General features: G+C 34.8%; 1 protein-coding gene across 1 annotated transcript in view; it reads right to left on the bottom strand.

Moving 5' to 3' along the window:
* The window catches only part of myo5aa (myosin VAa), a 160,270-nt gene extending 139,314 nt beyond the window's left edge, over window positions 1–20,956 (bottom strand). The window contains exon 1 of the mRNA XM_056478058.1: window positions 20,775–20,956. Within this exon, the coding sequence (XP_056334033.1) occupies window positions 20,775–20,807 (33 nt within the window). The 5' untranslated portion in view covers window positions 20,808–20,956. The remainder of the gene's footprint in view (window positions 1–20,774) is intronic.
* Between the last annotated feature and the right edge of the window lie 6,503 nt (window positions 20,957–27,459).

Genomic DNA, 27,459 nt, shown 5'->3' with positions numbered 1-27,459 from the left:
TGCAATTTATACCCCAGCATGTGTAGCACCATGAAAGTGTTTACGGTACTTAACATTTAACACTTAATATTAATCCTTGTGCACTGTTCAAATTTACTACCCTTTTGTTATGTTAGGGATGAAAACACCCACTGATTTAAACTGCAGTAAAAGTGCATCAGATAAATGAAAAAAATTAAAAGAAAATAAAAAGAAAAAAAAATCAACGTCGTCCTGATCAAAACTACTAAATGTTTTTAAAAATTAAAGTATTTTAACTCCTTAAATGCCAATTTAATAAATGATGGCACTTGGTTACAAGGACATATTCTTAATATAAAATGTTTTTCACCTATTATCACAGTCTTGGACATGTGAATGATTAGTAACAACATTGGCTTTGATGCATTGTTAGATTTTCAATTTTTCTCCCTAATTTACTGTTGTTTTTGCCCCATTGACTATAATGGAAGTCAATGGGGCAAAAACAGCCACCAACAGTAAATTAGGGAGAAAAATTAAAATCAATCAAAAACAATGCATCAAAAGCATTGTTGTTTCACATGTCAAAGACTTTGATAAAAGGTAAAAAAAATCCAGTCCACAATTACTTTTTATATTGAAAATACGCCATTTTGTGTGTGTTTTTTTCACCAAATCAGTGACATTACTTATGAATTTGGCAATTAAAGAGTTAAAATCCTGTGATTTTCAAACCAATTAATTAGTTTTGATCAGCACTGAGGTTGATTTAACAGATTTATGCAAAGAAAACATGAAAAAATATTAATCTTATGCATTTTTACAGCAGTTTAATTTAGTGGAACTTTTCATCTCTTACATAACAAAAATGGTAGTAAATTTGCTCAGAGTGTATCATTGATTTATTTTTAAAATCCAAAGCATTTTCTCAAAATATGTGTCAAAATAAGACTTGCCACAAAAAATCATTCCACTAGCTGAAACAGAAGTAGTTATGGCCAAATTAAGACTCAAATCACCCCAGAATGGATGAAAACATCCCCAACAGCACATAAGGGTTGAAAAGAGCAATTTACTAAAATTGTGACTATTTTAAAAAGTCACATTCCAATAACTTATAATGAAATTTACTGATTTTACACTGGTGACAATTGCCCAGCAGAAAAAAAGCCCTAATTAGTTATTTCTTAGCCACATATTTTAAATAATGTGTCAAAATAAGCAGACCCTAGTTGTATACATACATTTTTTTCAACATAACTTAAAATTTTTTTTTAACTAAATGTATGCACAACAAACTGTTATAATATTAGTTATGAATATAGTTTTGCTAAAAGCTTTATTGAGATGTATTGTTGGTGATTGGATGTGTGTTGGATCGATTGGGCAGCTTTACATAAAGGAAAATTAAGACACGTTTAAAATGATTTCAGACCTACAAGATAATATTTCAGTGAATTTGAGATTTTTTTAAAGCTTAAAATTTAGTTTTTTATAGTTAGAATTTTTTTTACTTTTTAAGACCCCGCAGATACCCTGAGTACAACTGTTGAAATAAAACCATCAACATGTTAAATTTCAAATGTAATTCAAGCATTTTAAGGACCTATGTTTGATTTTAAATAATTTCCAGGCCTTAAATCAATTTATGGGCTATCCACATATTGTGTCCAAAACTTTGTTGAAAACGCAATGCGTGCTTCTTTCTTTAATAATTTAAATACGTTTTAAATACGTATTAAACTCGAGATCTCCTGCTTTTTGTTGATATGGCCACCGTCAGCTGTTCCTCACACACGGCACGGTTAATTATCAAAATAGTTTAACTTTTGCCACTGTGTTGATTAATACTGAATGTGAGTCATTGTTATTACTTGGGGTTAGGTTTAAGAGTAGAGTAATATGCTGGTGTTTAACTGCATTGCTTTATTGCATTCCTGCATTGGGCTCTCACATACTCTCTGGCTGCTAAATCATAGCTGTGATGAGCGTCTCGCACTGAACGCAGTCGACCAATCACAACAGACTGGGTCATCGGTGCAATCAGCGCAGATTAGCTTCGCGCTAAGGAGGGGTTTTGGAACAAATGAATCTCTGAACGAGTAATATGGTAGTCTATAGGATAATTAAGTAAAAATAAATGCATATTATAAGACAATGAAAGTGTTTTTTGACCTTGCAAGCATATCAGCCTGTTGTTAAAGACCCCCAAAAGTAAATTATGACCTTATATAATGCAAAATAGGGGCTAATTAATATGTCAAACCAATTAACTTTTGATTTGTGTCGGGACAACATGAATGAATTGCGTGGAACCCTGGATTTTTTACAGTCTATGTCTGAATGAAAAAAATAATAATAATAATAAATAAATAAATAAACAAACAAATAAATAAAAATAAAGTAATTAAAAAATAATAACAAATAAATAACTAAAAAAATAAATAAATAAAAAATAAATAAATAAATAAATAAATAAATAAATAAATAAATAAACTATACTGCAACTCTCTGATGGTTTGAAGTGCTTTTTTATCCTTACTTTCCAGTCACTTTGGATAAAAGCTAAATAAGTACATAAATGTCCTCTCAGATGCTATTACGTCAATATGGACTAAGATCTCTAAGTAACCTTTGAATGACCCCTGTTTAATCAATGAAATTAAGAATTGAGATCTGACCCTGTACTGACGAGACCTGCTTAATAAACTAGGTGGTGAGTGTATACAGTATTTCACAATATGTGTGAAAAGTTTTGTACACATAATGATTATGAGTAACAATAATCATGCAGAAGACACATAAACAAAGAGAGATGCTCTGAATTAGACCATCCACAGAAGCAGTGACGTAAGAGTTTGTTTAACCCGAGTCTCTGGAGGAAACCATCCCAGAACTGAGCTCCTAGCAACAGAGACACAGGAACAAGAGGAGGGTAAAAATAGCTTCTTGACTCCATCACACACACACACACACACACACACACACAGTCACTATTGCAACCTACTCTTATATCTCTCTCACTCGGTCACATTCACGCTCACTGATGATCGCCCGTAATGCCAGAAAATTGAGGATTACACGATGTGTGAAAACAGCCGAGTGTGTGCGCTTTCAAGTCAGCTGAAAACACATGAGATAATCCTCATGTGACACAAGCACATGATTCAGCAGACAGAGACAGACATGCACCTGACCCAGCAGCCAATGAAAGGGCATCTGTAATGTGACATAATACGCAAGCATTTGGCATGTTTTACTCACACACACGTATATGAGCTGATGTAACTAGAAGGTTCCATTATACAAACACTATAATCCACACTGTTAAGCTTTGAGAGTGAAAAGTGCATTTTAAACGTATAAAATTATAATGCAGGACATAGCAATAAGTAACCTGCATCTTACGGTTTGAAGAAGCATCAATGCTAACAGCTAAAGTAGCCATACTTGACTGTACAGGCTTTAAACACAAACGATTACTAGGGAGTTGACAAATGCTTCTTATATGGCTCGTTTCCACTGACTGGTGCAGTACGGTACGGTATGGTACGGTACGGGTCACCTTCATCAGGCCTGCGTTTCCACTAACAAGGGTACCCTGTTGTTGGACAAGGTGTAGGACAGAGAGTTTCAGTCGACGTCATTCTCGCTTGAGGAACTGTGTACAAAAAAACTGTACGGGTCACTTACATATCATATGAAAAGCACTTCTCACAAAACAGACACTTCATACACATAAATACATGTGTAGAAATGTTTATTACTAACTTTTCAATGAACATGAGTTGATTATAACTGCAGATCAATGACAGTGCGAAACAGCCTACTGTAACGTCTGTAATTATATTAAATAGCTAAATAAATGAACATATATAAACACATACAGCCCCTTACAGTCTCCAATATGTTACCAACTACAGAAGAACTACATATAGCAGACATTTCAACCGTATTTAGGTTCAAAACAACAAAAAATATAGCCCACAGTCAGTGAAAACCTCTTATCTGTGTATGTAATCTTCAGCAGCACATGTAGCCTCTGTTGGAGAGTAATTTCGTCATTCCCAGTTAATATTAGTCCAAAAGGTAAAGATAATAAGTTAGTTATACATGGCATTTTGTTCATGTTTGCTGAAAAATAATGTGCTCCTTTTTTCCGGCTTCTCCCTTGTTTCTTCACGCTTCACTCCCGCGTTTGTCAGTGTCTGACAGGATCGGGTTTCAAAAGCACGTCAATAATCAAGCGCACGTTATTATCATCAGCTCAAGAAGTTTGTTATTTCAGATATAATGTTAGACGCGCGCGAGCGCTAGCAAGAAAGCGAAACCGCTCGCACCTCAGACTGGCTCCTAAAAAACTACGGGGCACAGGGTTAATCTGCTCTTCTTCTTGGCTTTGTGGCTGTTCATCCAGACGACGACAAGGTTTGTTTGAGCCCAGATCGACCATGGCTCGTTATTATATGTATTTATAATTCCGCTATAATCTCTCGCTGTGTATTTCAAACATGGTTTTGTTTTCATTCTGGCTTGTTGCTTAAGCGAATGACGTATCTCTGTAAACCAATTGCGTTCAGCTACGTGTGTGGCTCCGCCTTTTGGTACCCTTTTTTCGTGTTTGGTACCCTTTCGAAAGGGTGCCGAAAAAGTGGTACGGTACGCTTCGGTTCGGTACGCTTTTTGACAGTGGAAATGGCCATAAAAGCGTACCAAACCGTACCGTACCGTACCACTCTGTGTCAAACAGGCCAATACTGTGTCCTGGAGGTCTTCACATCATTAGTCTTAAAGGTGTAATGGCTAATGCTAACGACAGTACATGAGGAAGGACACCAGAGGCTGTTTTGGTTCAATGGAAGTCAATAGAGGAGAGACTACTATTAACAAGTATAAATTTGTTGCTATAAAATTGTGGCTAATGCCAGTACATAAGGAAGGAGACCAGAGACTGCTATTAACAAGTATAAATATGTTGCTATAAATGTGTGGCCATGACGTGATCACTCTGTTGCCTGCCTACCAGATTCTCTATAGATATAGGTAGAAGAGCGCTATTTATTTATTTATAAGTAAAATTAGATATTTATAAGTAAATATGAGAAAAAAGAAGTCACAAAAACTGAAATATCTGATCATCGTCAATGTCATGGTTAACAATGCACTTACATTACAAAGGCAATGACTGGCGCATTTGTATTACATTCCTAAGACAAAGCCAATTGATGACAAGCCGGATATCATTAGTAGAAAAGGTTTAATGGCTAATGTATGTATGTAAGTATGTATGTATGTATGTATGTATGTATGTATGTATGTATGTATGTATGTATGTATGTATGTATGTATCTATCTATCTATCTATCTATCTATCTATCTATCTATCTATCTATCTATCTATCTCTTGCTTGTTTGCTATTGAACAAATTAAATATGAAAAACGGATTCCCAAAAAACTGAAATATCTGATCATCGTCAGTATCACGGTTAACAATGCACTTATGTTACCAAGGAAATGACTGCCGCATTTGTATTTCATTCCTAAGACAAAGCTAATTGATGACAGTTATCTCAATATCACTATCAACCAATTAAACCAAATTCAAATTTAACCAAATTTTTTTTGCACAGCTTTACTGACAAAATGCGCAAGAAAATCGTCTCAATTAAATTGCCCAGACCTACTACATTCGGCCATCAGTCGCATAACATTGATAAATCCTCTCCCATGTCCTTACTGCCATTGTAATATAATAGCCATGGGCCGGTATAAGATTTTGATGGCATGATAACCTAGGATAAAAATATCACGGTTTTACGATATTGTGATTAGTTCTTTTAAAATTTCTGGATAAAAAAACAACATTTTCCCCATTGAACACAATAAAGTTTATTTTAAGAAACATTTAAAATATTTTGGCTTTTTTATTTTAAACATGACAGGCTAATCAATTTAAATAAACCAAAATCTTTGGATAGCTTTCTTTTCTTCTGATATAAAGTAAAGCCATTGCACTGTTTAGGTCTATATGTTTAGATGGGCAGACAAGTAGCTTTTGATTTGCAGGGTCATTTTGCTTCAGATACTGTTGCCCTAAAAAACTAAAGAAATCGTCGAAAAAAAAAAACACATTAAAAAAACACTTACATATACTTTAGGACCAGTGTAAAAGAAAATGTTTGCAGTTTCAAAACCTTGACTTTTCTAAACCGCGGTAAACCTTGAAACCAGTTATCTTCCCATGCCTATAATATAAAGAACCCGTTAGAATCCACTTCAAAATACAACTGTAGCATTTATAAACATTAGCAACCAACACTTATCAAACTTTAAAACAACATATTCTGACATGCTAATCATGTGACTGCATTGGTTTTTTGGCTTCCGTCATTTCCAAAAAAGTGGTCAGTTTAAGCTTTTATAATTTTACACTGTATTTGAACCTTCCAAATCATTCATTCATTCATTTTCCTTCGGCTTAGTCCCTTTATTCATCAGATGTCACCACTGCAAAACGAACCTCCAACTTCTCCAGCATATGTTTTACACAGCGGATGCCTTTCCAGCTGCAACCCAGTACTAGGAAACATCCATATACACTCATTCACACACACATACACTACAGCCAATTTAGTTTATTCACCTATAGCGCATGTCTTTGGACTGTGGGGGAAACCGGAGCACGCGAAGGAAACCCACACGAACATAGGGAGAACATGCAAACTCCACACAGATATGCCAACTGGCCAAGCCAGGACTTGAACCAGCGACCTTCTTGCTGTGAGGCGACAGTGCTAACCACCGTGTCACCACCTTCCAAATCAATCATCATAAAAGATGCTACAAATGCAATGTTCCAAGTATTTGAAAAGATCAATTCATTAATGTTTCATTCATTTTACTATGTGTGAATCTGTGTAGCGCATTCAGTCCAAAAGTGTAAAAAGGTTAACCTGGAAGATAAGATTTCACCAGGGTTTAGAAGTGGATAATCTCAGCCTGGTGAACTACACCTCTGATTTACGGTCATTAACCTAATCTTCACCTGATATAACATCTAAATCCCATTTACTTGTAGCATTTCAATGAAACCCAACTGTGATCTCAAGCTGAGCAATTTCCTGAACACGTCATTCACCTCTCCTGACATTACACAACCTTCATGTCAATGCAGTTAAGCTTTTGAGGTGATTCAGCAGTCAGTCGATCACAGCGCTTTCTTTTTCGTGCCACCACAAATGCTATTTGACTTACTGTTAGCGTAGCACTTAATAAGTATTCTTAAAAAATCTAAATAAAAGAGTGAAATGTTTTATCTTTTCAAAGATTTCCCAAGAGCTGTTTCATGGAGAGATTTTCTCAACACATTTTTAAACATACTAGTTTTAATAACTAAATTCCAATAACTAATTTTTGTTTGTCGTTGCCATGAAGATTCACATAATATTTTACTAGTCATTGGGCAATATACAATAACACAGAATTGAAATGATAAAATGCAAAATAACACAGGAAAGTTTTCATAAAATAAAATAAAATAAAATAAAATAAAATAAAATAAAATAAAATACAGAATAATTCTTAACTTTTTCCCTGCCATTGATGAGATTACTTATCAATTGATAGGAAAATCTTCCCTTTTAATGAATTTTTTTTTTTAATGAAATTTTTAGGTATATTACAGTAGGGGAAGCCCCAATATATGTCCTGAATGAGGTACGAGGCATTAATTGCTCTGAGGCGTGAAATTTGAGAAAGTGAAAGTAAGATCGCGAATTTAAAGGAGAGTTATATAAAAAAAATCCTTTGGCTTAATTCATAATATACCATAGCGGTTGAACGCCTTTAGATTTTTGGAAGTCGATTTTTATGTTATCAAAGTCGAGTCGACGTCGACTAGTCAATGGTGATGTCATCAATAACAAGATGCAAATATTTTGCAACATGCCACAATTTGCAATTTATTTACAGGAAATATATACACATGCTGCTTATAACACATTTACAGCTCATAACACATTGCAAAAACAATGCAACATTCCCAATGTCTAATTCTAGAGCAACACAAATGCACTGTCAACACTTTCATTTAATTAATAATGCAACATTAGCACCCAGGCTAATTTTACTGCTAAATAAATGCAGTCAACACATTGATCACTGCACGTTCTAGTAAGAATGTAACAATAACAGATATTTTAGTGCAGAAGTAATGCATACGTCGTCAGCACTCAGATTCATGCGAAGTTATTTAACAACATAACGGATGAAAGACAAAAGCTATAATGTTAAGACTTATTTAGGCTTGGAACTTGTGGAACTGCGCACCGATGGATTTACTCTTCAGTGTTTGGACTTCCAGCAGTGAAATGTAAACCACACTGAACTGAACTAAACTTCAACTCTGAAAACTGGACTAAAGCAGTTTCAATTTACTAGAACTTCTATGTTAAGCTGCTTTGACACAATCTACATTGTAAAAGTGCAATATGAAAAAACATGAAATGAATTGAATTATTACACTGTCAGAGTCCTGCTAAGACGCATATTTGACCACTATGATAATGCGCACTAGAAAGATGCTCAACATCCTTCTCAAGTCGGGCATTTTTCTCGGTTACTAGCTTATCTTGGTTATCGGACGTCTCCTCGCTGCTAATCTTTACCGCATTCACCTGAGATGACGTTTGCACATGCTATGAAGCTTGCCGCAAAATATGTCAGCATCTAAGACAACAGCCAATCACATTACTTTTCAAGGGTTGCGCAAACGTGATTGCCTATCATCTGCACTAAGGTATTTGTATGGAGCGAACTAACTGACATGACGATTTAAAGTTCACTCAAAGTTCATGTGAATCTTTGACGCTGACAAAAAAGAAAAGAATTTAAAAATTACTTTAAATAATTCAAGAGCAGTTTCTTTCAGTGGACCACCTTCGTGTGTAAAGCTGCCATGTAATACAGGTCAAAAAATTTTTGCAGCGTGACCAGTCGATGTCAATCAAAAAACGTCACGGCAGAGCATTAAAGTCGACCAGTCGGTACTATACAAGGGCTCACCACAGAAAAACGATCCAACCTTGTCGATCTGCATACGCGCACATACACATTTGTTCTATACAGCATGTGTGTGTGTGTGTGTGTGTGTGTGTGTGTGTGTGTGTGTGTGTGTGTGTGTGTGTGTGTGTGTGTGTGTGTGTGTGTGTGTATAAATGTAGCATGTATGTATGTATGTACATTGTGTATATGTGTTTGTTTTTATTATATAATATATATATCTTTAAAATCCACAACTTTTAGAAAAATGCCTTTTTCTAAACATTTTTTTTACATTTTTTATGAAATTTGCATTTAAGTGGGTATAAAACATGAACATGAAATAAAATCCTTTTTTTATTTGAAAAGCAGAGAGTTCATTATTTTGTTAAATTTTTTGTTAAAAATAAAGTTTTGTTAAACTCACTGGCCACTATATTATGTACACCTGTCCAACTGCTCATTAACGCAAATTTCTAATCAGCCAATCACATGGCAGCAACTCAATGCATTTAGGCATGTAGATATGGTCAAGACGATCTGCTACAGTTCAAATCGCGCATCAGTATGGGAAAGAAGGGGAATTTAAGTGTCTTTGAACGTAGCATGGTTGTTGGTGCCAGACAGGCTGGTCTGAGTATTTCAGAAACTGCGAATCTACTGGGATTTTCACGCACAACCATCTCTAGGGTTTACAGAGAATGGTCCAAAAAAGTGAGCGGCAATTTTGTGGGCGCAAATGCCTTGTTGATGTCAGAGTTCAGAAGAGAATGGCCAGACTGATTCCAGCTGATAGAAAGGCAACAGTAACTAAAATATCCACTCGTTACAACCGAGGTATGCAGAAGAGCATTTCTGAATGCACAACACATCAAACCTGATGAGTCTGAGGGGTCTGATGGGTCTGACAAGTCTCGATTTCTGCTGCAACATTCAGATGGTAGGGTCAGAATTTGGCATCAACAACATGACACCATGGATCCATCCTGCGTTGTATCAATAGTTCAGGCTGCTGGTGGTGGTGTAATGGTGTGGGGGATATGTTCTTTGCCCACTTTGGGCCCATTAGTACCAACTGAGCATAGTGTCAATGTCAGAGCCTATCTGAGTATTGTTGCTGACCATGTCCATCCCTTTATGGCCACAGTGTCTCCATCGAGGATAACGAGTAATAAAGCGCAAATCATCTCAGACTGTGACAATGAAAAGTGACAATGAGTTCACTGTACTCAAATGGCCTCCACAGTCACTAGATCTCAATCCAATAGAGCACAGCATCGGATGTGCAGTTGACAAATCTGCAGCAACTGCGTGATGCTATCATGTCAATTTGGACCAAAATCTCTGAGGAATATTTACAGTACCTTGCCACAGAATCTATGCCATGAAGGATTAAGGCAGTTATGAAGGCAAAAGGGGGTCCAACCCCGTACTAGTAAGGTGTACCTAATAAAGTGACCATTGAGTGCTTAATATGGTCATATATGTCTAGCCAAAATTATTGTGAGGGCTGTCAAATTTAGGTGAAAATCCTCAAAAAATGCTGGCAGTAGTTGGCACATAAAAAAAATATGCTTGCAGGGAAAGTGTTAAAATACAAACATAAATTCTGTCAAGAGTGAGCTGACTTTTGTTGTTTCCTAAACATTAATAATACACATGTACTGTATATTAGGCTGCTGTCATTATAAGATGATTTATAAGATGATAAAAATGAATTTTTCAATGAAACCATTCTTAAATGAAACCTCTTCTGACCCATTCAGCTCTGATTAGCTTATGAGAGAAGTAGCAAAATCCAATTATGAACCAATTATTCTATTGATCTTTTTCACAAAGAACTGAAAGAATCAGAGTGATTCATTTAAACATACTGTAGAGGTTACCGTACTGTTTTATTACTCTTGAAATCTTTGGATAATCAGAATTAAAGCAACTTTAACACTGCTATAGGAGATGATCCTAAAATGCTAACATTAGCCTGATAGCACTAAAAGCCTACGTTCCACCCTACAAACCCACAACTCCTGAACGTGCACTAGACAACATCACTACATTATATACATTATTGTAACATTCACCCGAGAAAACATTTTGATGTACAGTTAACAATTGCAATATTAAACTTAAATAAAGAAGGATGTTTGTTGATGTTTGCCAGACATTCTCTGTCATTCTCATTACAAATTATGAAATCGTTAAGTATGCAATTGTATATTTTTCCTGTCAAAGTAAAACTTTTTGATTGTCAGTCAATTGGACGAACTTTTGGACGAATGCTACACCATGCACAAAATATTAAAGTACATAGAAATACATTTGGACCACTTAATTTAATGACTGCTACCGGGCTTAGGACTGCACGATATTAGAAAAATCTGACATTGCGATATTTTGTTTTGCTGGGATATATAGAGATATGAATATAATTACACCAGATTATTTGAATAGCTCTATTTGGAAAGATTTCATTGATTTAGATCAACTGAGATGATCAAGTCTTTTTCTAGGCAGTGCATCTACATAAATCCTAATAAATTACAGGCAAAATAAATAAACTGTGTTTTCTGGGGAGTCTAACAGTATTTAAGTACAAAAAATGAACAATCAAATGTAAAATAACATAGTCAGCATTGTATAAATAATATACAAATGTAATAACATTTTTATCTTTTAATCTTTGATAAATAATCTAATCCTGCGATGTGACTATTGTAGATACACACATTGCAATATTGATGCTGAATCAATCTATTGTTCAGCCCTAATTAGGAGGTCAAGAGACTTTTAAGACAATCAACTATTTAACTGAGTCATTGAATACCTCGGTCAAAATAAAATCCATATAACTGTGGCAAAAATTAGAATAAAAATTAGAGTGTTTTATTAGTTCACTACACACAAAATGAAATATTTCAAGCCTTCATTTGTTTCAGTTTGAATGATTATCGATAAAAGATGAAAAAAAACAAATCCAGTTTTTCACAAAATTAGAATACTTTATGTGACCAATAAAAAAGGATGTTAAACACGTGTTGGCCTTCTGAAAAGTGTGTTAATGTACTGTATTATGTCCTCAGTACTTTGTTAGACCTCCTTTAGCACTAATTACAGCATCATGGCGGTGTGGCATGGAGGCGATCAGCCTTTGACACAGTTGAAGTGTTATGGTAGCCCAAGTTGCTTTGATATCAGCCTTCAGCTTGTCTGCATTTCGGGGTCTCTGTTCCCTCATCTTTCTCTTGACAATACCACATAGATTTTCAATGGGGTCAGGTGAGTTTCCTGGCCAATTAAGAAAATGGATACTATGGTCCTTAAACCAGGTACTGGTAGCTTTGGCACTGTATGCAGGTCCCAAGTCCTGCTGGAAAAAAAAATCATCATTTCCAAAAAGCTTGTCAGCACCAGTAAGCATGAAGTGCTCTAAAACGTCCTGGTATAGAGCTGCATTGACCGTGGACTTGATAAAAGACAATGGACCCACACGACGACATGGCTCTCCAAATCATCACTGACTGTGGAAATTCCACACTGGACTTTAAGCAGCTAGATATTTTTGTGTCTCTCCACTCTTCCTCCAGACTCTGAGATCTGGATTTCCGTTTTATTGATTAATGTTGTTTTTGGTTCGGGCTTGAAAAAAGGAATTCTACAGCTGTAGGCCATGTCATGCAGACGTCTCAGTCACCCTTGCTCTCAAGGCTATGGTCATACTTGTGCACCTTTTCCAGCCACATTTTTCAATTCCTCTTAATACTCTATTAATTACTTAGATACTGCACACTGTGAGCATCCAGTTTCTTTTGCAATTGCCTTTTTGAGACTTTTCCTGATGGTCTTGTGCACGACCGTCAAGTCAGCAGTCTTTCCCAAGATTTGGAAACCTACTAAGTCAGACTGAGACAATTTTAAGGCTTTGCTTTAATTAGTGGACTAGATTGAGACACAGGGAGCCTCCAATGTTGAACTTTGTCATAATATTCTAATTTTGTGAAATTTTGAGGATTTGGGGTTTTTCATCTTTAATCCATAATCATTAAAATTGAAACAATTGAAAGCTTCAAATATTTAACTTTGTGTGTAGTAAACTAATAAAACACACAAGTTAAATTTTTTTAAACAAATTATTAAAACAAATAGATTTTTCCTCGATATTCACATTTTTGGCACATACCTGCATACTACCCTGACTTTTTTTAAAATGTGTGTATATTTCAGTCTAACGTTATTTTATTCAAATGACAAATGCTAAATATTTCAAAGTACTTCTACCTTGAATTGTTATAACTCAAATTGACAACAAGTATTTCAGCGTCCGCTTTTTTATTTATTTTCCTTTATATTTGTGTCCATCTGCTTCCAACCAACTTTCAGGAATAAAAAAACAACATTTTCACTGCTGTTGAAAAACATAAAAGTGCTCTCCAACTTGCCAGACAACTTGAGGTACGAACTTTTGAGGTCCATCATATATACAATTATAGGGTTTTGACCAAAAAGATTATATTTTTAGAGTAATGACCTCATAAAATCTGATGACAGACATTCAAACCTGAATGCTAAAATCTCAATGGAAGCTTTGAATGTAAATTTGACATGACAAAATTCAATTTGGGGCAGTTTTATATGAATGGTGATAATGACCGCTGTGGTCATATTGGTAGTTCTAGTGCTCAAAACTCTTCAGCAATTTAATACTGAGATAAATTATGAAATTGACCATTTGGCGGCTTTGTTTCTATGAAGCTGTTTTTGGAGCTTTGAAACTTGTAGGATGTTTTTAAGCTCTTAAATGCTGAATAAAAGGAAATTAGATTCCTCAATTCATCACCCGTTTAAGGGTGTGTAATACGATAACAACAGCAATGGAAATGAGACTTTTTAATGATACACAGCCCAACCTAAAATAGCTCTTCAAGCATTTGCCAATGACTATAAAAATAAATAATGACACTATGTTCTGAATTAAAATACAGAACCATATGAGCAACATGACCTACATAAAAGAGTAACGTTATCACTGTGTGTGTCTTATAGAGAGTTCTTTACAATGCACTGTAAATCAGTTCACAGCTAAACAAAGATGATGAAATTAAACCTAAGTGTTCACCTCAAAACATATTTTCCTCTGTGCACTCACTCTACACATCCTCTCGGAAATGACCAGAGATCTTTTTTATTAAACATGCTGATCACAAATCATACGCACAATTTCATACAGCCAAAGAGGTCAGATTCAATTAAAGGGACTTAATTACACTGTAAACCTTTTAATTTTGAAGTTCAATCTTGAATGTCCACAACCACAATTATACTGGTTTCTGGTACAACTCTATATGCATAACATGCCATGAAAATTAATAATAGAAGTCATTAGTTTAGAGATTATGTCTTGAGTATCTGATTTTACCTCAGGGCTTCTGTGCTTTCATTTTCTCCATCTCACTCGCTGTTTATGCGTGCGCTGCGTGTTATAAAAGGCAATGACAAGGCCCATATGCTGACATTTTGTAAAGTATAGGCTACTATAGCATATAACAAGTTTGCTGTTTACATATGATATTGGATTAATTGGCATACATGTTTTATAAGCTATAAAATGAAAGCCTCAGTTTGGTGCGGAGATATCATAATGTAAAAATCAAGAAAATATTTGGATTTGTTTGATTTGTAGATTCTGTAGGCTATTTTAAAAATGGATATTTTTTAATAAGTATTAATAACAGCAATTTTCCAAATGGAAAAAAGGTTAGTTTGTTGGTTGTACACACTGATACAATTCACCAAGCAAGAAATTATCAGGAAAACATAATTATACACTAAATAGGTTTATAAAAAATAAGGTAAAATATCACATATATACACAAAAACATACATATATACATTAGATAACATGTTAATAATAATAATAATAATAATAATAATAATAATAATAATAATACAGAATAAAAATAAATAATAAATAAATGAAAATAATAATAAATTATATTACAAAGAAAAGAATTAAGATATAGGTGTTAAAACTGTTAAGTTGACTTAATAATTGACATACAGTTGAAGTCAGAATTATTATATATTATATTATAAGCCTTTGCATGTCACTTTAAACTGTATAGAAGTGTTTTGAAAAATATTATGTACTGTCATCATGGCAAAGATAAAATGAATCAGTTATTAAAAATGAGTAATTAAAACTATTATGTTTAGAAATGTGTTGAAAAAAATCTGCTCTCCATTAAACAGAAATTGGGAGAAAAAAAAAACTGGGGGCTAATAATTCTGACTTCAACTGTAATCATGCTCATAATTTATTTACTTAATAACAAGGCAACATATTTACACACTTTTTTAAAGTCAACAAATTTCTTCAAAAACAACCAATTTACTTACTTATTAAAGTGAAGTTAACTAATTGCTTTTTACAATGAACCGTTAATTACAGCAGGGTGCGAATTACAGGGGGGTTTGGTAGGGGATCCCCCCTGAAGGACATGAAATCAAGATGTATGGGGGGTCAGCTCATTATTACTGAGAAATATTTTGCTCTGATCTGTATTTTAAATAATAATGTTAATAATTAAAATAATAGATAATATACATTTATATTTGACCCCCCTATAATTACGGTTCATGCTGTGAATGCATAATCACGCTAATCAGTCTATGCGAGAAAGAAAAATCATTAAACAGTTTGAAACTGTAGATTTAGAGCACTGATAGACATAGTAAGTGTTCACGAGACTGTTTTCTCATAAAATAGGTGTTTGTTTCTACATATAGCCTGAAAGTAAAGTCAAATTAGGTGCTATGTAGGTCAGAATTCACTAAATATCCCTCAAAACACTGAAAACTTAAGTATATTTTATTAATAAATTAGATGTAATTAAAATAAATACATAAATGACTGATGTACACAAACTAACATTACCAAAAAATTTGACCCCCCAGATAATCAATGTATAATTCACACACTAAAATATTTTTTTTATGTGGAGGATGCCCTTTCAGCCGCAACCCATCACTGGAAAAAGCACCCATACATCCTCACTCACACACACACACACACACACACACACACAGACAGACACACACACACAAATTCATTCACTACGGCCAACGGCGCATGTCTTTGGACTGTGGGAAAAACCGGAGCACCCGGAGGAAACCCACACGAACACGGGGAGAACATGCGAACTCCACACTGAAATGACCATTGGCCTAGCTGGGATTCGAACCAACGACCTTCACTTTAAAAAATGCTGGGTTTCACACAATTCCTTCATGTTGTCCCAACACAAATCGATTCATTTTCAAACATTTTGACTGAACATAATCCAATTAATCTGTCTTAAAAATATCATGAATTTGTTTGTCAGTTCAGTTCATTTGCTTTATATGAGAGAAAAAAGAAGCTTGAATATTCTGATCTTTATATTTGAAGTATCTCTTTAAGTGTTACATGACGCCCTGTGCTTTGACCTCGCAGTTTAAAGGAGAAAACAAGAGGAAAGTGTGAGAGAGAGAGAGAGAGAGAGAGAGCAGAACAGATCATCACATGACAAACGCTCATGTGAAAATCTGCTGCCTGCATTTTCCCAGAGACTCCCTTCACCCGCCTCACTGCTACTACTGACCAGCTCTCAAATACACTTGCCAAAAATGCCTGAAATCCCACTAAATCTGTTTTTACAAAAAAAATAATAACTATGCTGCACTTGTTTACAGTTCCTCCAAACATTCCAATGCCAGGTTACCCTGGAGTCTATGGGGCAAAGAACAGTGCAAACTAGGGATGCTCATTTCGGTTAAGTTTGCCAACCAACAACTGCCGCTCGTTAACTGAATATTAACCGTTAACTCACCAGATTAATATTCAATTATTATTTAATTGATAAATAATAATTGACGTGTCTATTTTGTGTCTGACACATTAAATATTGAGTTTTAAAATACTGATGCAGTGCATGCAGTGTTTTCAACAGCATAGAAAAAAGAATAAACTAAATATAAATAATAAAATAACTAGTCCTGCCCTAGATATTTTTTCATTTAAATGATAAATTTAGATTAAAATGAAAACAATGACTGGATTATTTTTAAGAACCGGCATGGGCTGTTTTTTTTTTATCATATGTCGTTCTTTTTTTCCGTCAAAAAAAAATAGCAAGCTACCTCAATCAAACGCTTCATGGAAAATATGCATTTAATTAATGCTCCGCTGGAATTCCTATATCCCAAACCTCTGTCAACATTTTTTTTATAGAAGTCGCTATTTTAAAGCTATTTTAAAAATGTCTTGAGCATCTGATTTTCACCTCAGAGCTTCTGTGCTTTCATTTTCCCCATCTCACTCGCAGATTATGCGTGCACTGCATGTGATGAAAGACACGGACAAGGCGCATATGCTGACCTTTTTGTAAAGTATAGGCTACTGTAGCATATAATAATTTTGTTGTTTACATATGATATTGCATTAATTTGCATACATATTTTAAATGTTTAAATATGAAAATTTTATAAGAACCATTAATAACTGTAACTTTCCAAATGGAAAAAGGTTGGTTTGCTAGTTGTACACTAAATCATCACAACTATAGCCTATTTGTTGTGTTTGTGAGCTGTGCCTGTGCACTCTGATGGAGAGAAAATCCATATCGTCCGAATTGTGGCCGGCTTGTTTCCAAAGCAGAGTACATATTAGAAAGTATTGTTTTGCGGCTTCTTTCTCCAATTGTGCAAATAAACAGAAGTGTTTATGACGTGGATCTAGGATAGAGGCAACCAGCATCAGCGATGGTTTGGCATCAACTCATTTGTGTCAAACTGTGACCAGCAATAGCCTTCTTTCATTTTGCTTCTTTGGCAAAATACATCTGTAGGCACCTGTGGTTGCACGTGTTACCATCCTGTGAGTTAACAAATATGTGTTGCACATTTATGCAGCCAACTGATAGCTGATACTATTTATCGGTTAAAAACACACCCTTTCGGTTAATGGTGAACCGAATATTATGAGAATCCCATTTAAATGATCTCATTCAAATGCAATAATGAAAGATTTAATTCAGTCACATTTAATGGAAATGCAATATTCATATACACACACAATAAAATGGCCTTATATAAGATCCCATTTCTAATTATTCACTAAGCAGAGCACTGTTCTAATTAGGAACCGTTGCATTATTCAATATTTATTAGTTGATTTATAAAGTGTTTGACCCACTCATAAAATTATATTTGCTCTTTGTTTGAACTATATATTTAATATATGCTGAAACAACACAACTCTTGAGGTAATTGTTTTATGTTCAATCCACTTAAATTAGTAAAAAACTAATACATTAACTTAATTCCTTCAAGTTGTCCCAACACAAATTGATTGTGTGCAACACAAAATTTTACAGTAGGAAAGTTATACCGTTCATCTCAAATCACCTTTGAATATATACATAATTTGGGGACTTTCAAAAATATGTAACTGAATGGATTTTTTTAATCATGTTTTTGACATCTCTGATAGATATACAGGACAAAGAAACAAGAGTTCAGTATAATTATAGTGTCATGTTGCAAGTTCTGTCACATAATTACACATGGTCGCTGGAGACTATTTACATGTCTCTAAACAGCAATTTTTTGCCATTTCCAATTCACAAAATTTACCCCTACATTTGATAGGGGCCCTGAATCTCAGCTGACAGTCTATACAAGGTACACATTGTACATTGTATCCTCTGTGACTGAACCCAAGATTGCAGCACTACTATGATGCAATGCTCTGCCAATCGAGCTTCGCAAATCTCAAATTATTACGTAGATGAAAGGGCCAATGAATTATGTCTTGCGTACGGTAGAAGTACTAGAAAACACTCTTATGGGTTGTATTTCAGGAAAGAGTGATCAATGATCTATAAGGTCATATAAGTTGGAGAACAGGCATTGTAGCTGGACAAATTTGCTGAACTGTGAAAAGAGCTGGAAACCACAACAGTGCACCATCAAGAATTGAGCATTTGCGCATGATGGACATCATGGGCAGTGAAATACTGCTGTCTCAAAATAATCACTTCGCAACAATCATCGCATATTGTGCAGGAATATTTTAAATAAAAACTATATAAAATACACATACACACATAACTAGAAAAGTTAAGCTTTAAATTGTTAGATTATGTGATCTCTATAGCTATCTAACATGACTTACACGTGTAATGATGTTTGCGGTTTGCTCAAACTACAGGTACGTATTTAAAATGAGCTAAAACAACACAATTTTTGAGGGTTTTTTGGGACAACTTCAGTGTTTTATGTTCAATCTACTTAAATTTGTAAAAACTAATGAGCTAACTTATTTCCTTCACATTGTCCTAACACAAATCTATTGTGTGGAACCCAACTTTTTTTTTACAGTGTATATTATAAATAAAGTTAAAGTCGTGACATGTGGCTAAGGATAATGACCCATACTCGGAATTTGCGCTCTGCATTTAACCCATTCAAGTGCACACACACACACACACACACACACATTGTGAACACACAACTGGAGCAGTGGGCAACCACTGCTGCCAGAGCCGGGACTTGAGCCTATAACCTTCCGACCAAATCCAATTCTATGACAATAAGCCCATATATTATATGTTATAAATTATATGTACATAGATATATATGCCCATATATTGTTTTGTTTTATGAAACTTTCAATTACAATTATTCATTTTATTTTGAATCGTTTTATCAAATTTAATGCTCTTTTCATACCTGAAAACATGAGGCGCACTGTACTGACAGTTGGCTTACTTTAGAAAAGAACAGTTTGTTACGCTTTTTATGCTGCTACTGAATCAATTGTCTTGGTGCTTTAGTGCATAAAGTCATGCACTTTTTTATCCACAGTTGACTATTTTTTAATTGCAGGTATTCAAAACGCTTTTGCAAAAATGCATGGCACAGCAGGTGGTAAAATGCAGGCAGTGAAATGCCAATTGCGCATACACAGCACGTAAAATCCTCACTGCTAATAGACAACAATTTAAACACCATAAAAAATGTGTTTGGTGCGATTCGGGCCTAAGGTTTTATTCGTGGGGTGGTGGGATGGGTTAAATGTAGTTGCTTTTAAATTTTGTTGTTTATTTGAATTAAATTCATTGCAAACCAATCATTACAAAAATTTTTACGTGTAGGAAAAAATAAAGGCATATTAAATGGATAGTTCACCCAAAACTGATAATTCTGTTAACATTTACTCACTCTTTACTTGTTCCGAATTGGCTTCAATTTATTTCTTCTGTTGAACACAAAAAATTATTTTTTGAACAAAGTTGAACATCTAAAACCATTGACTTCCACAGTATTTGTTCTTCCTACTGAGGAAGTCAAAAGTTACAGGTTTTCAGCTTTCTTCAAAATATCTTCTATTGTGTTCAACAGAAAAAAAAAACACATAAAGGTTTGGCCGTCAAGTGTGAGTAAACGGTGAGTAAATATTCACCCTTAAAAGCAACATACAATTTATTTACTAAGCTGTGAACAACCGAAGTCTGAACAGCTATATCAAACTACACCAAATGCCGAAGCAATGAAAGAAATTGCTTGATTTGTGTCTGAAGGTAGCTTATCTTTCATGCAGGTTTTTTGCAACAACATAACAAAGCTCAAACTGCTACAACAAACAAGTTAGACAACCAATATTTTAGTAACCAATACTACAGTTGATACTAAAATACCTTATGATTCCAACAAGCAAATAAAATCCAGTACTTACTTTAATAAACATAAAATCCAACTCCTGGTTCATGTTTAAAGCCCAAACTGCTCTATTTCATACTGAAGACCAAAAAAATGACGTCCGTCCTACTTCTGCCAAAGCTGTAAACCATGCTAGGGATTGTTCAATGCATCTGATTGGTTCCCTGATCCCAGAGGGATATACATTGACAACTGAGTCTGGGAGACGCTCCTCCGAATGGCTGATGCTCTAGTCAGCAGAGAGAGCTGTTTGTCTGTATCCTCAGCTGTTCTGAGAACAGCCAAACCCTCTAGTGTCACATGAGCAAGAACAGAAGCTTTATTTAATGACTTCATTCTGCAAAACACACACATGTAGAACAACCGTTGCTTGCTAGAGAGCTAATCAGTGGACAGAAATGAGAATAAAAAACAACATAAAACTTTAAAGCAGTGGGTTCCCCCTATGGATGTCATTCAATTTACCACTATACAGACCTTATTTACCTCCTAGTAATGCAGTGCACATGTTGGCAATCACTCGTATGCTATTTGAATAAAGAACCAAGTCATTCACATATCTGTTTATCTCAACAACAACAACAACAAAAAGATAACATAGTTACAACATAGAATGTCCACATGATGAAGGCATCTATGTTGGACTGTTGAGAAGTTTAAAAATGTATTGTGCTGTAACATAGCACAAAAGCTAATTTAAAAAAAATCTTAAACATTTTTAAATACATTTTTCAAGGTAAATACCTGGACGTGTTGTGAATTATAAATACTATAAATACACTTTCTTGCTTATGAGTACAACACAGACTGCTTGAAGAACTTAGACCAACCCTATGTGATTGTACTTGTGTATTTATTTGATTTCACCTTATTTCATTTGTATCTTCCCTGTGCCTCTGTTGATTTTAGAATTCTGCATTCATACAAGTTTTCAGTTTATCGTGTAATGTATATACACTGATTCAAAAAAAATATTCAAAGATGATTCCTTTGATTTACACTTTTTTTTTTACTTAAGTGGTTGTAAACAATTTATTTGGGTTGAATTTAAACAAACAAATTAAGTTGAACATTACTAAATTTAATTTGGTTGTTTAAAACTCAACACATATTTTGCAACAATTTTTCAGACATCAGTTTTTTCAGAGTAACAGTTTGGAGAAACAGTAAAGAGAGATCAGAGAAATTAGATCTTCTAATTAAATAAATTCATTGATTGGTAGGAATGCTCACTTTTATCTACATAAAGAAATCTGTTGCAAACAGATGAGAATTCATAAATATTTTTCTGAATGTGTTCGTCTTTGAACTCAAAAGCACTACTGAAGTACTTTGTACATTCCTCTGACTGACTGCACATAAAGGCAGCTATGTGTTTTTACATTTAATGTGACAACGCTGAATACCTGCTTGTCTACGGTGCACAGCTGACACAAATAAATTCCTGGTCAAAATTCCTTGTAAATTAGAGTATATATGTCAATGCAAGATACTATTACTCAGTGAGACAGAATTTCCTATTATGTTTTTGCCTCACCTGTTAAACTTTATGATGTTGCTCTAAAAAAGCAATTTAAGAACAGGATTTAGGGTGTACTCACACTAGGTACGTATCTGAAATCACCCCCTATAACCTTGTGCACTATTTGAGAGATCAGCTATTTCTAGTGGTGTCCAAAACCATAGTGGAGTTTTTGAAATGCTCTTAATCAATCCCACAATGCACAGCAATAAGCAGTGTACAACTGATGTACACTCAAGAGATATAAAATACCCATAATGCACTGTGAGAGTTCCCACACAGAATGAATCCAGCATCTGACCATAAGTTGTCCGCCACAGCGGAACCCTATCAAAGTCAGTTTCAAAATAAAATATTATTAATTAAAGAAACGTTTGCTTCCATAATAGAACTCAAAATATGTTGTTTCCATACTGATAGACAGCTCAACAAGTGTTAAATAACTATCACAGGGTCCAAGATGTTTAAAATCTATTCCATCTGAGGGATTTATCAACCAGTAGAACACAAACACTTGCGTGTAAAAAGTGTTTGCCTCCTTACTGATTTCTTTTTTTTCTATGTTTGTCACTAATTCTTCAGATCAACAAAAAATTTAAATTTCAGTTTTTAAATGAAGGCTTTTACTTTTAAGGGAAAACAAAATCCAAAACTACATGTGGAAAAAGTGTTTGCCCCTGTAGAAACATAACTGGTTTAGCACACTTGAGTTCCCTTTCCCTAGCTACACCCAGGCCTAATTACTGCTAAACCGGTTCACAATTATAAATAGCACCTGCCTGACAAAACAAAGTAGACCAAAAGATCCTCAAAAGCTAGACATCATGCTGAGATCGAAAGAAAATCAAAAACTCTTGCAGTCTGGAAAATTTTATGAAGACATTTCTAAAACTTCTGGACTGCAACAACTCATTCGGAGGTTACAAAAGAGCCCTCAACAACATCCAAACAACTGCAGCCCTCATTTGCCTCAGTTAAGGTGAGGGTTCGTGACTCCACCATAAGAAAGAGACTGGGCAATAACGGTTCCAAGACGAAAATCACTGCTAGGTATAAAGGACATAAAGGCGCATCTCAGATTTGCCAGAAAACACAGTGATGATCCCAAAAACTTTTTGGAAAATACTCTGTGGATCTACAAAACAAAAGCTGAACTTTTTGGAAGGTGTGTGTCCCATTATGTGTGGTGTAAAAGTAACACTGCATATAAGAAAAAGAACATCATACCAACAGCAAATTGTGATGGTGGTAGAGAGATGGTCTAGGGCTGATTTGCTGCTTCAATTGCTGTTATAAATGGAACCATGAATTCTGCTGTGTACCAAAATAATCTGAAGGAGAATGTCTTTTCGTAACTTTAAGCTGAAGTGAACTTGGTTTCTGCAGCAGGACAATAATCCAAAGCCCACCAACAAGTGCACTTCTAAATGGCTGAAGAAAAAAAGAAGTGTTTGGAGTGGCCTAGTCAAAGTTCTGACCTGAATCCAACAGAGATGCTGTGGCATGATCTTAAAAAGGCGGTTCATGTGTAAAAAAAAAAACCCTACAATGTAGCTGAATTACAACAAATCTGCAAAGATGACTAGGCCAAAAGTCCTCCACAGCGCTGTAATAAGCTGGTTGCACACCAGAAGCACACATTTCAGAATTCTAAACATAGGTTTCTATCAGGGTACACATACCGGCGGCGCAAGTCGGTGGCTGTCGGCGGCTGTCCGCAGCGCCCAGTCACGACTCAGGACACTGTTAATTTTTGAATAGTTCCGTTTAAAATAGCATGCAGATGTGCGCGTCTGGTGTGCGATACTTTTAATTGTCATGTGCGTGACATGTCGTGGCGCTGAGTGTCGCTTCCGGTGTCCGACCTGCTATAGACTCATAGCAAGTTATTAAAAAAAACTTGATTGCAATTGTTGCTGCTAAAGGTCGCACAACTGGTTATTAAGTCTCGTATTGTATCGTATTGTAGTCTTGTATTTAGTTTATCCATTAACAATAAAAAAAACTTCATTTCAAAATGGCATGTGTTTTTACTAGTCTTTTTATACCAACAGCAAAATGTGGTGGTGGTAGTGAAATGGTCTGGGGCTGTTTTGCTACTTCAGGACCTGGAACACTTGTTCTGATAAATGGACCCATGAATTCTGCTTTGTAACAAAATATATTGAAGGAGAATGACCAGCCATCTGTTAGTGACCTGAAGCTAACCTGGGTTCTGCAGTAAGACAATGATTCAAAGAACACCAGCAATACACTTTAAAACAAGAAAAACAAAATGAAGGCTTTAGAGTGGCCTCGTGAAAGCCGTGAACTGAATCCAATTGAGATGCTGTGGCATGACATTATAAAGAAAATTCATGCTTAAAAACAATGTGACTGAATTACAACAAATCTGCAAAGATGACTAGGCCAAAAGTCCTCCACAGTGCTGTAATAGACTCATTGCAAGTTATTAAAAAATCTTCATTGCAATTGTTGCTGCTAAGGGTCGCCCAACTGGTTATATTAAGTCAAACACTTTTTCCACAGCTATGTAGTCTTGTATTCTTAACAATAAAAACCTTATTTAAAATGGCATGATGTGTATTTCCTCATCTTTGACTAATATTTAAATTTATAAAAAAAAAAAATAAGACGACGACTTTGGAGTGGCCATGTCAAAGTCCTGAACTGAATGCTGTGGCATGACCTTAAAAAGACGGTTCATGCTCAAAAACCTACTATGTAGCTGAATTTCAACAATTTTGCAAAGACAATGCTAAACTAACAACATGATGTGTTTGTTTCTTGTGTTTGACTAATATTTAAATTTGTTTGAAAAAAATTAAGACTTTGGAGAGGCTTAGTCCTCAACAAAATACGTGACATGAGATGCTATGACATGACCTTAAAATTATGATGATCTGACACATTAAATTGTGATGCAAAAAAAAAAAAAAAATCAGTAAACACTTTTCACACCCCTGTATATATATATATATATATATATATATATATATATATATATATATATATATATATATATATATATATATATATATATATATATATATGAATTTATGTAAAACTGGAATGCCATGGCTTTATGAAGTACCTATCTGTAGATTCTTCTAAAAAAAATGCAACCATGAGAAATGAGCAGCTTAAGTTTATCTTTTTTCAGCCTTAACGGACTGACAGAAAACCTGCAGCTTTCTGTGTAAGAATAACACAATATAACATAAGAAATCAATGTCACTGATAGAAATGAAATAATAAAAAGAGTGGCACAACCTCTTCACAAAATGTGTATTTTCGCAAACATATCGAGAGTATATGTTTTCTACAGCCTCATGTAAAAATGCTAATTCACATTCTGTTATAAAGCTCTGGTGATTCTGCAAAAATGCTGTTCCATAAGAACCAGCCTGAGGCCAGAATTCCGTAATACTAGCGAAAGAACAGGCCATTCCCAGCATCAATGTGAGTTTTATCCCAAGAACATGGGCACACACAAAGACCTGCGTGTTCTCAGGGCTGTGAGCCCGAGGAAACCCGAGGAAATTGTGAATATGGCTTCCTGGATTTAGTGACCTTTGAGAAATGATAGGAAAATCTCATGCTGACTGCAGACTGCCAAATAAAATATTTAGACATGACATCACCATGGTTAAGATCATTACAATACGCATTCTGTCTGCTACATCAGAATGAGCCATAGATACACTAGAGTGAACTGTACTAAAGGGACGGAACTGCTAATCTAAAAATCTATATTATGTCATAACTTTCTCATCCTCATGTTGTAACAAACTTACACTGCGGCTATCTTTGTTCATGCAAATATGCAAGGTCTCGAAGGTGGCATCAAATGTTTTTGTACATATTATGAAAGAAAAGTCAAAAAATTTCTAATTAAAATAAAAATAAAAAATAGGCATGGCATTAATACATACATACAACTCAAGTAGTATTCCAGTGAAATTATATTTGAGCATCTGATACATGAGAACCAATCCGCATTGGTGTTATTTAATATTTTTTTAAATTTTTGTTCACATCTTCTAAATTTCAAATTAGATTTGAGATTGAATAAAGGTTTAAAGTTTGATCTGATTAATCATACAAAGTGAGTATCACTTCAGAAGACTTTTCATCTTATGAAATTTCATGCTTAATTTGTGGTTTATGAAGCTTGTTTTGGACCCCATTGACTTACAGTATGGTTGCGGTTGGAAGGGCATCCGCTGTGTAAACCATATGCTGGATAAGTTAGTGGTTCATTCCACTGTGGAGACCCCTGATAATCAGGTATTACGCCAAAAGGAAAACGAATTAATGAATGAATTTCTCTCATAGACAACTGAATCAGAAGTTCTAAAACAATTGCAAAAACGAGCGCCCTTCATTATTACAGAATAAGCTTAATACAATATCCACTTATACCTGTGTGATCAAAATTATCAATATGGTTTACAGTACTGCGTTAATCTCTAATGTGTTGTAGCTGCATGCCTGAAATTAACTTTTTGCATTGCTAATTTGCTTAAGGTGTGATTTAGCTTGTTGCATATTGTGGTGTGGGTTCATCTGCTTGCCTTTTAGCCTAAAAAATATGTTCTTAACAAACTGTTTGAAATTGTTTTGTAAAAATCATATTCTTGATGCAGTTAACAGATCCATAACTTTTAATTTATACAATTTGATGGGCAACACAATACACTTATTACAAGAAATCGACCTAAATAATTTGATCAACTGATATTGGAGCATTGTTAGCTAGTCAGCAAACAAACGTGATGATAAACTATAAAGCTTACTTTAAAAATGATGTTTTATTATTCTTTCATCTTGCAATCAAATTCCCTTGTCTTCATGTCATCCTTGATTTACAAATTCCGTGCGCTTCAGGCAAAATAAACGTCTTTCAAAAAGATGTTAATTACCATCAGCAACTGCCAGTAGCAAATCAAATATTAGGGTGGCACCCCTCTGGGTCCTCCTCTGAATATTGGAGTATACATATTCTAGCTAAAAATAAAAAACTAAATAAATAAATAAATAAAAAGGGGGTAGCACAGTGGCTCAGTTCTTAGCACTGTCATCTCACAGCAAGAAGGTTGCTGGTTCGAGCCTCGGCTGGGCCAGTTGGCCTTTCTGTGTGGAGTCTACATGCTCTCTCCGTGTTCACATGGGTTTC

This window comes from Danio aesculapii, chromosome 18, assembly GCF_903798145.1.
Source record: "Danio aesculapii chromosome 18, fDanAes4.1, whole genome shotgun sequence".
Taxonomy (NCBI): Eukaryota; Metazoa; Chordata; class Actinopteri; order Cypriniformes; family Danionidae; genus Danio; species Danio aesculapii.
Note: the sequence above shows the minus strand (reverse complement) of the source record. Positions and strands in the feature narration are given on the sequence as shown.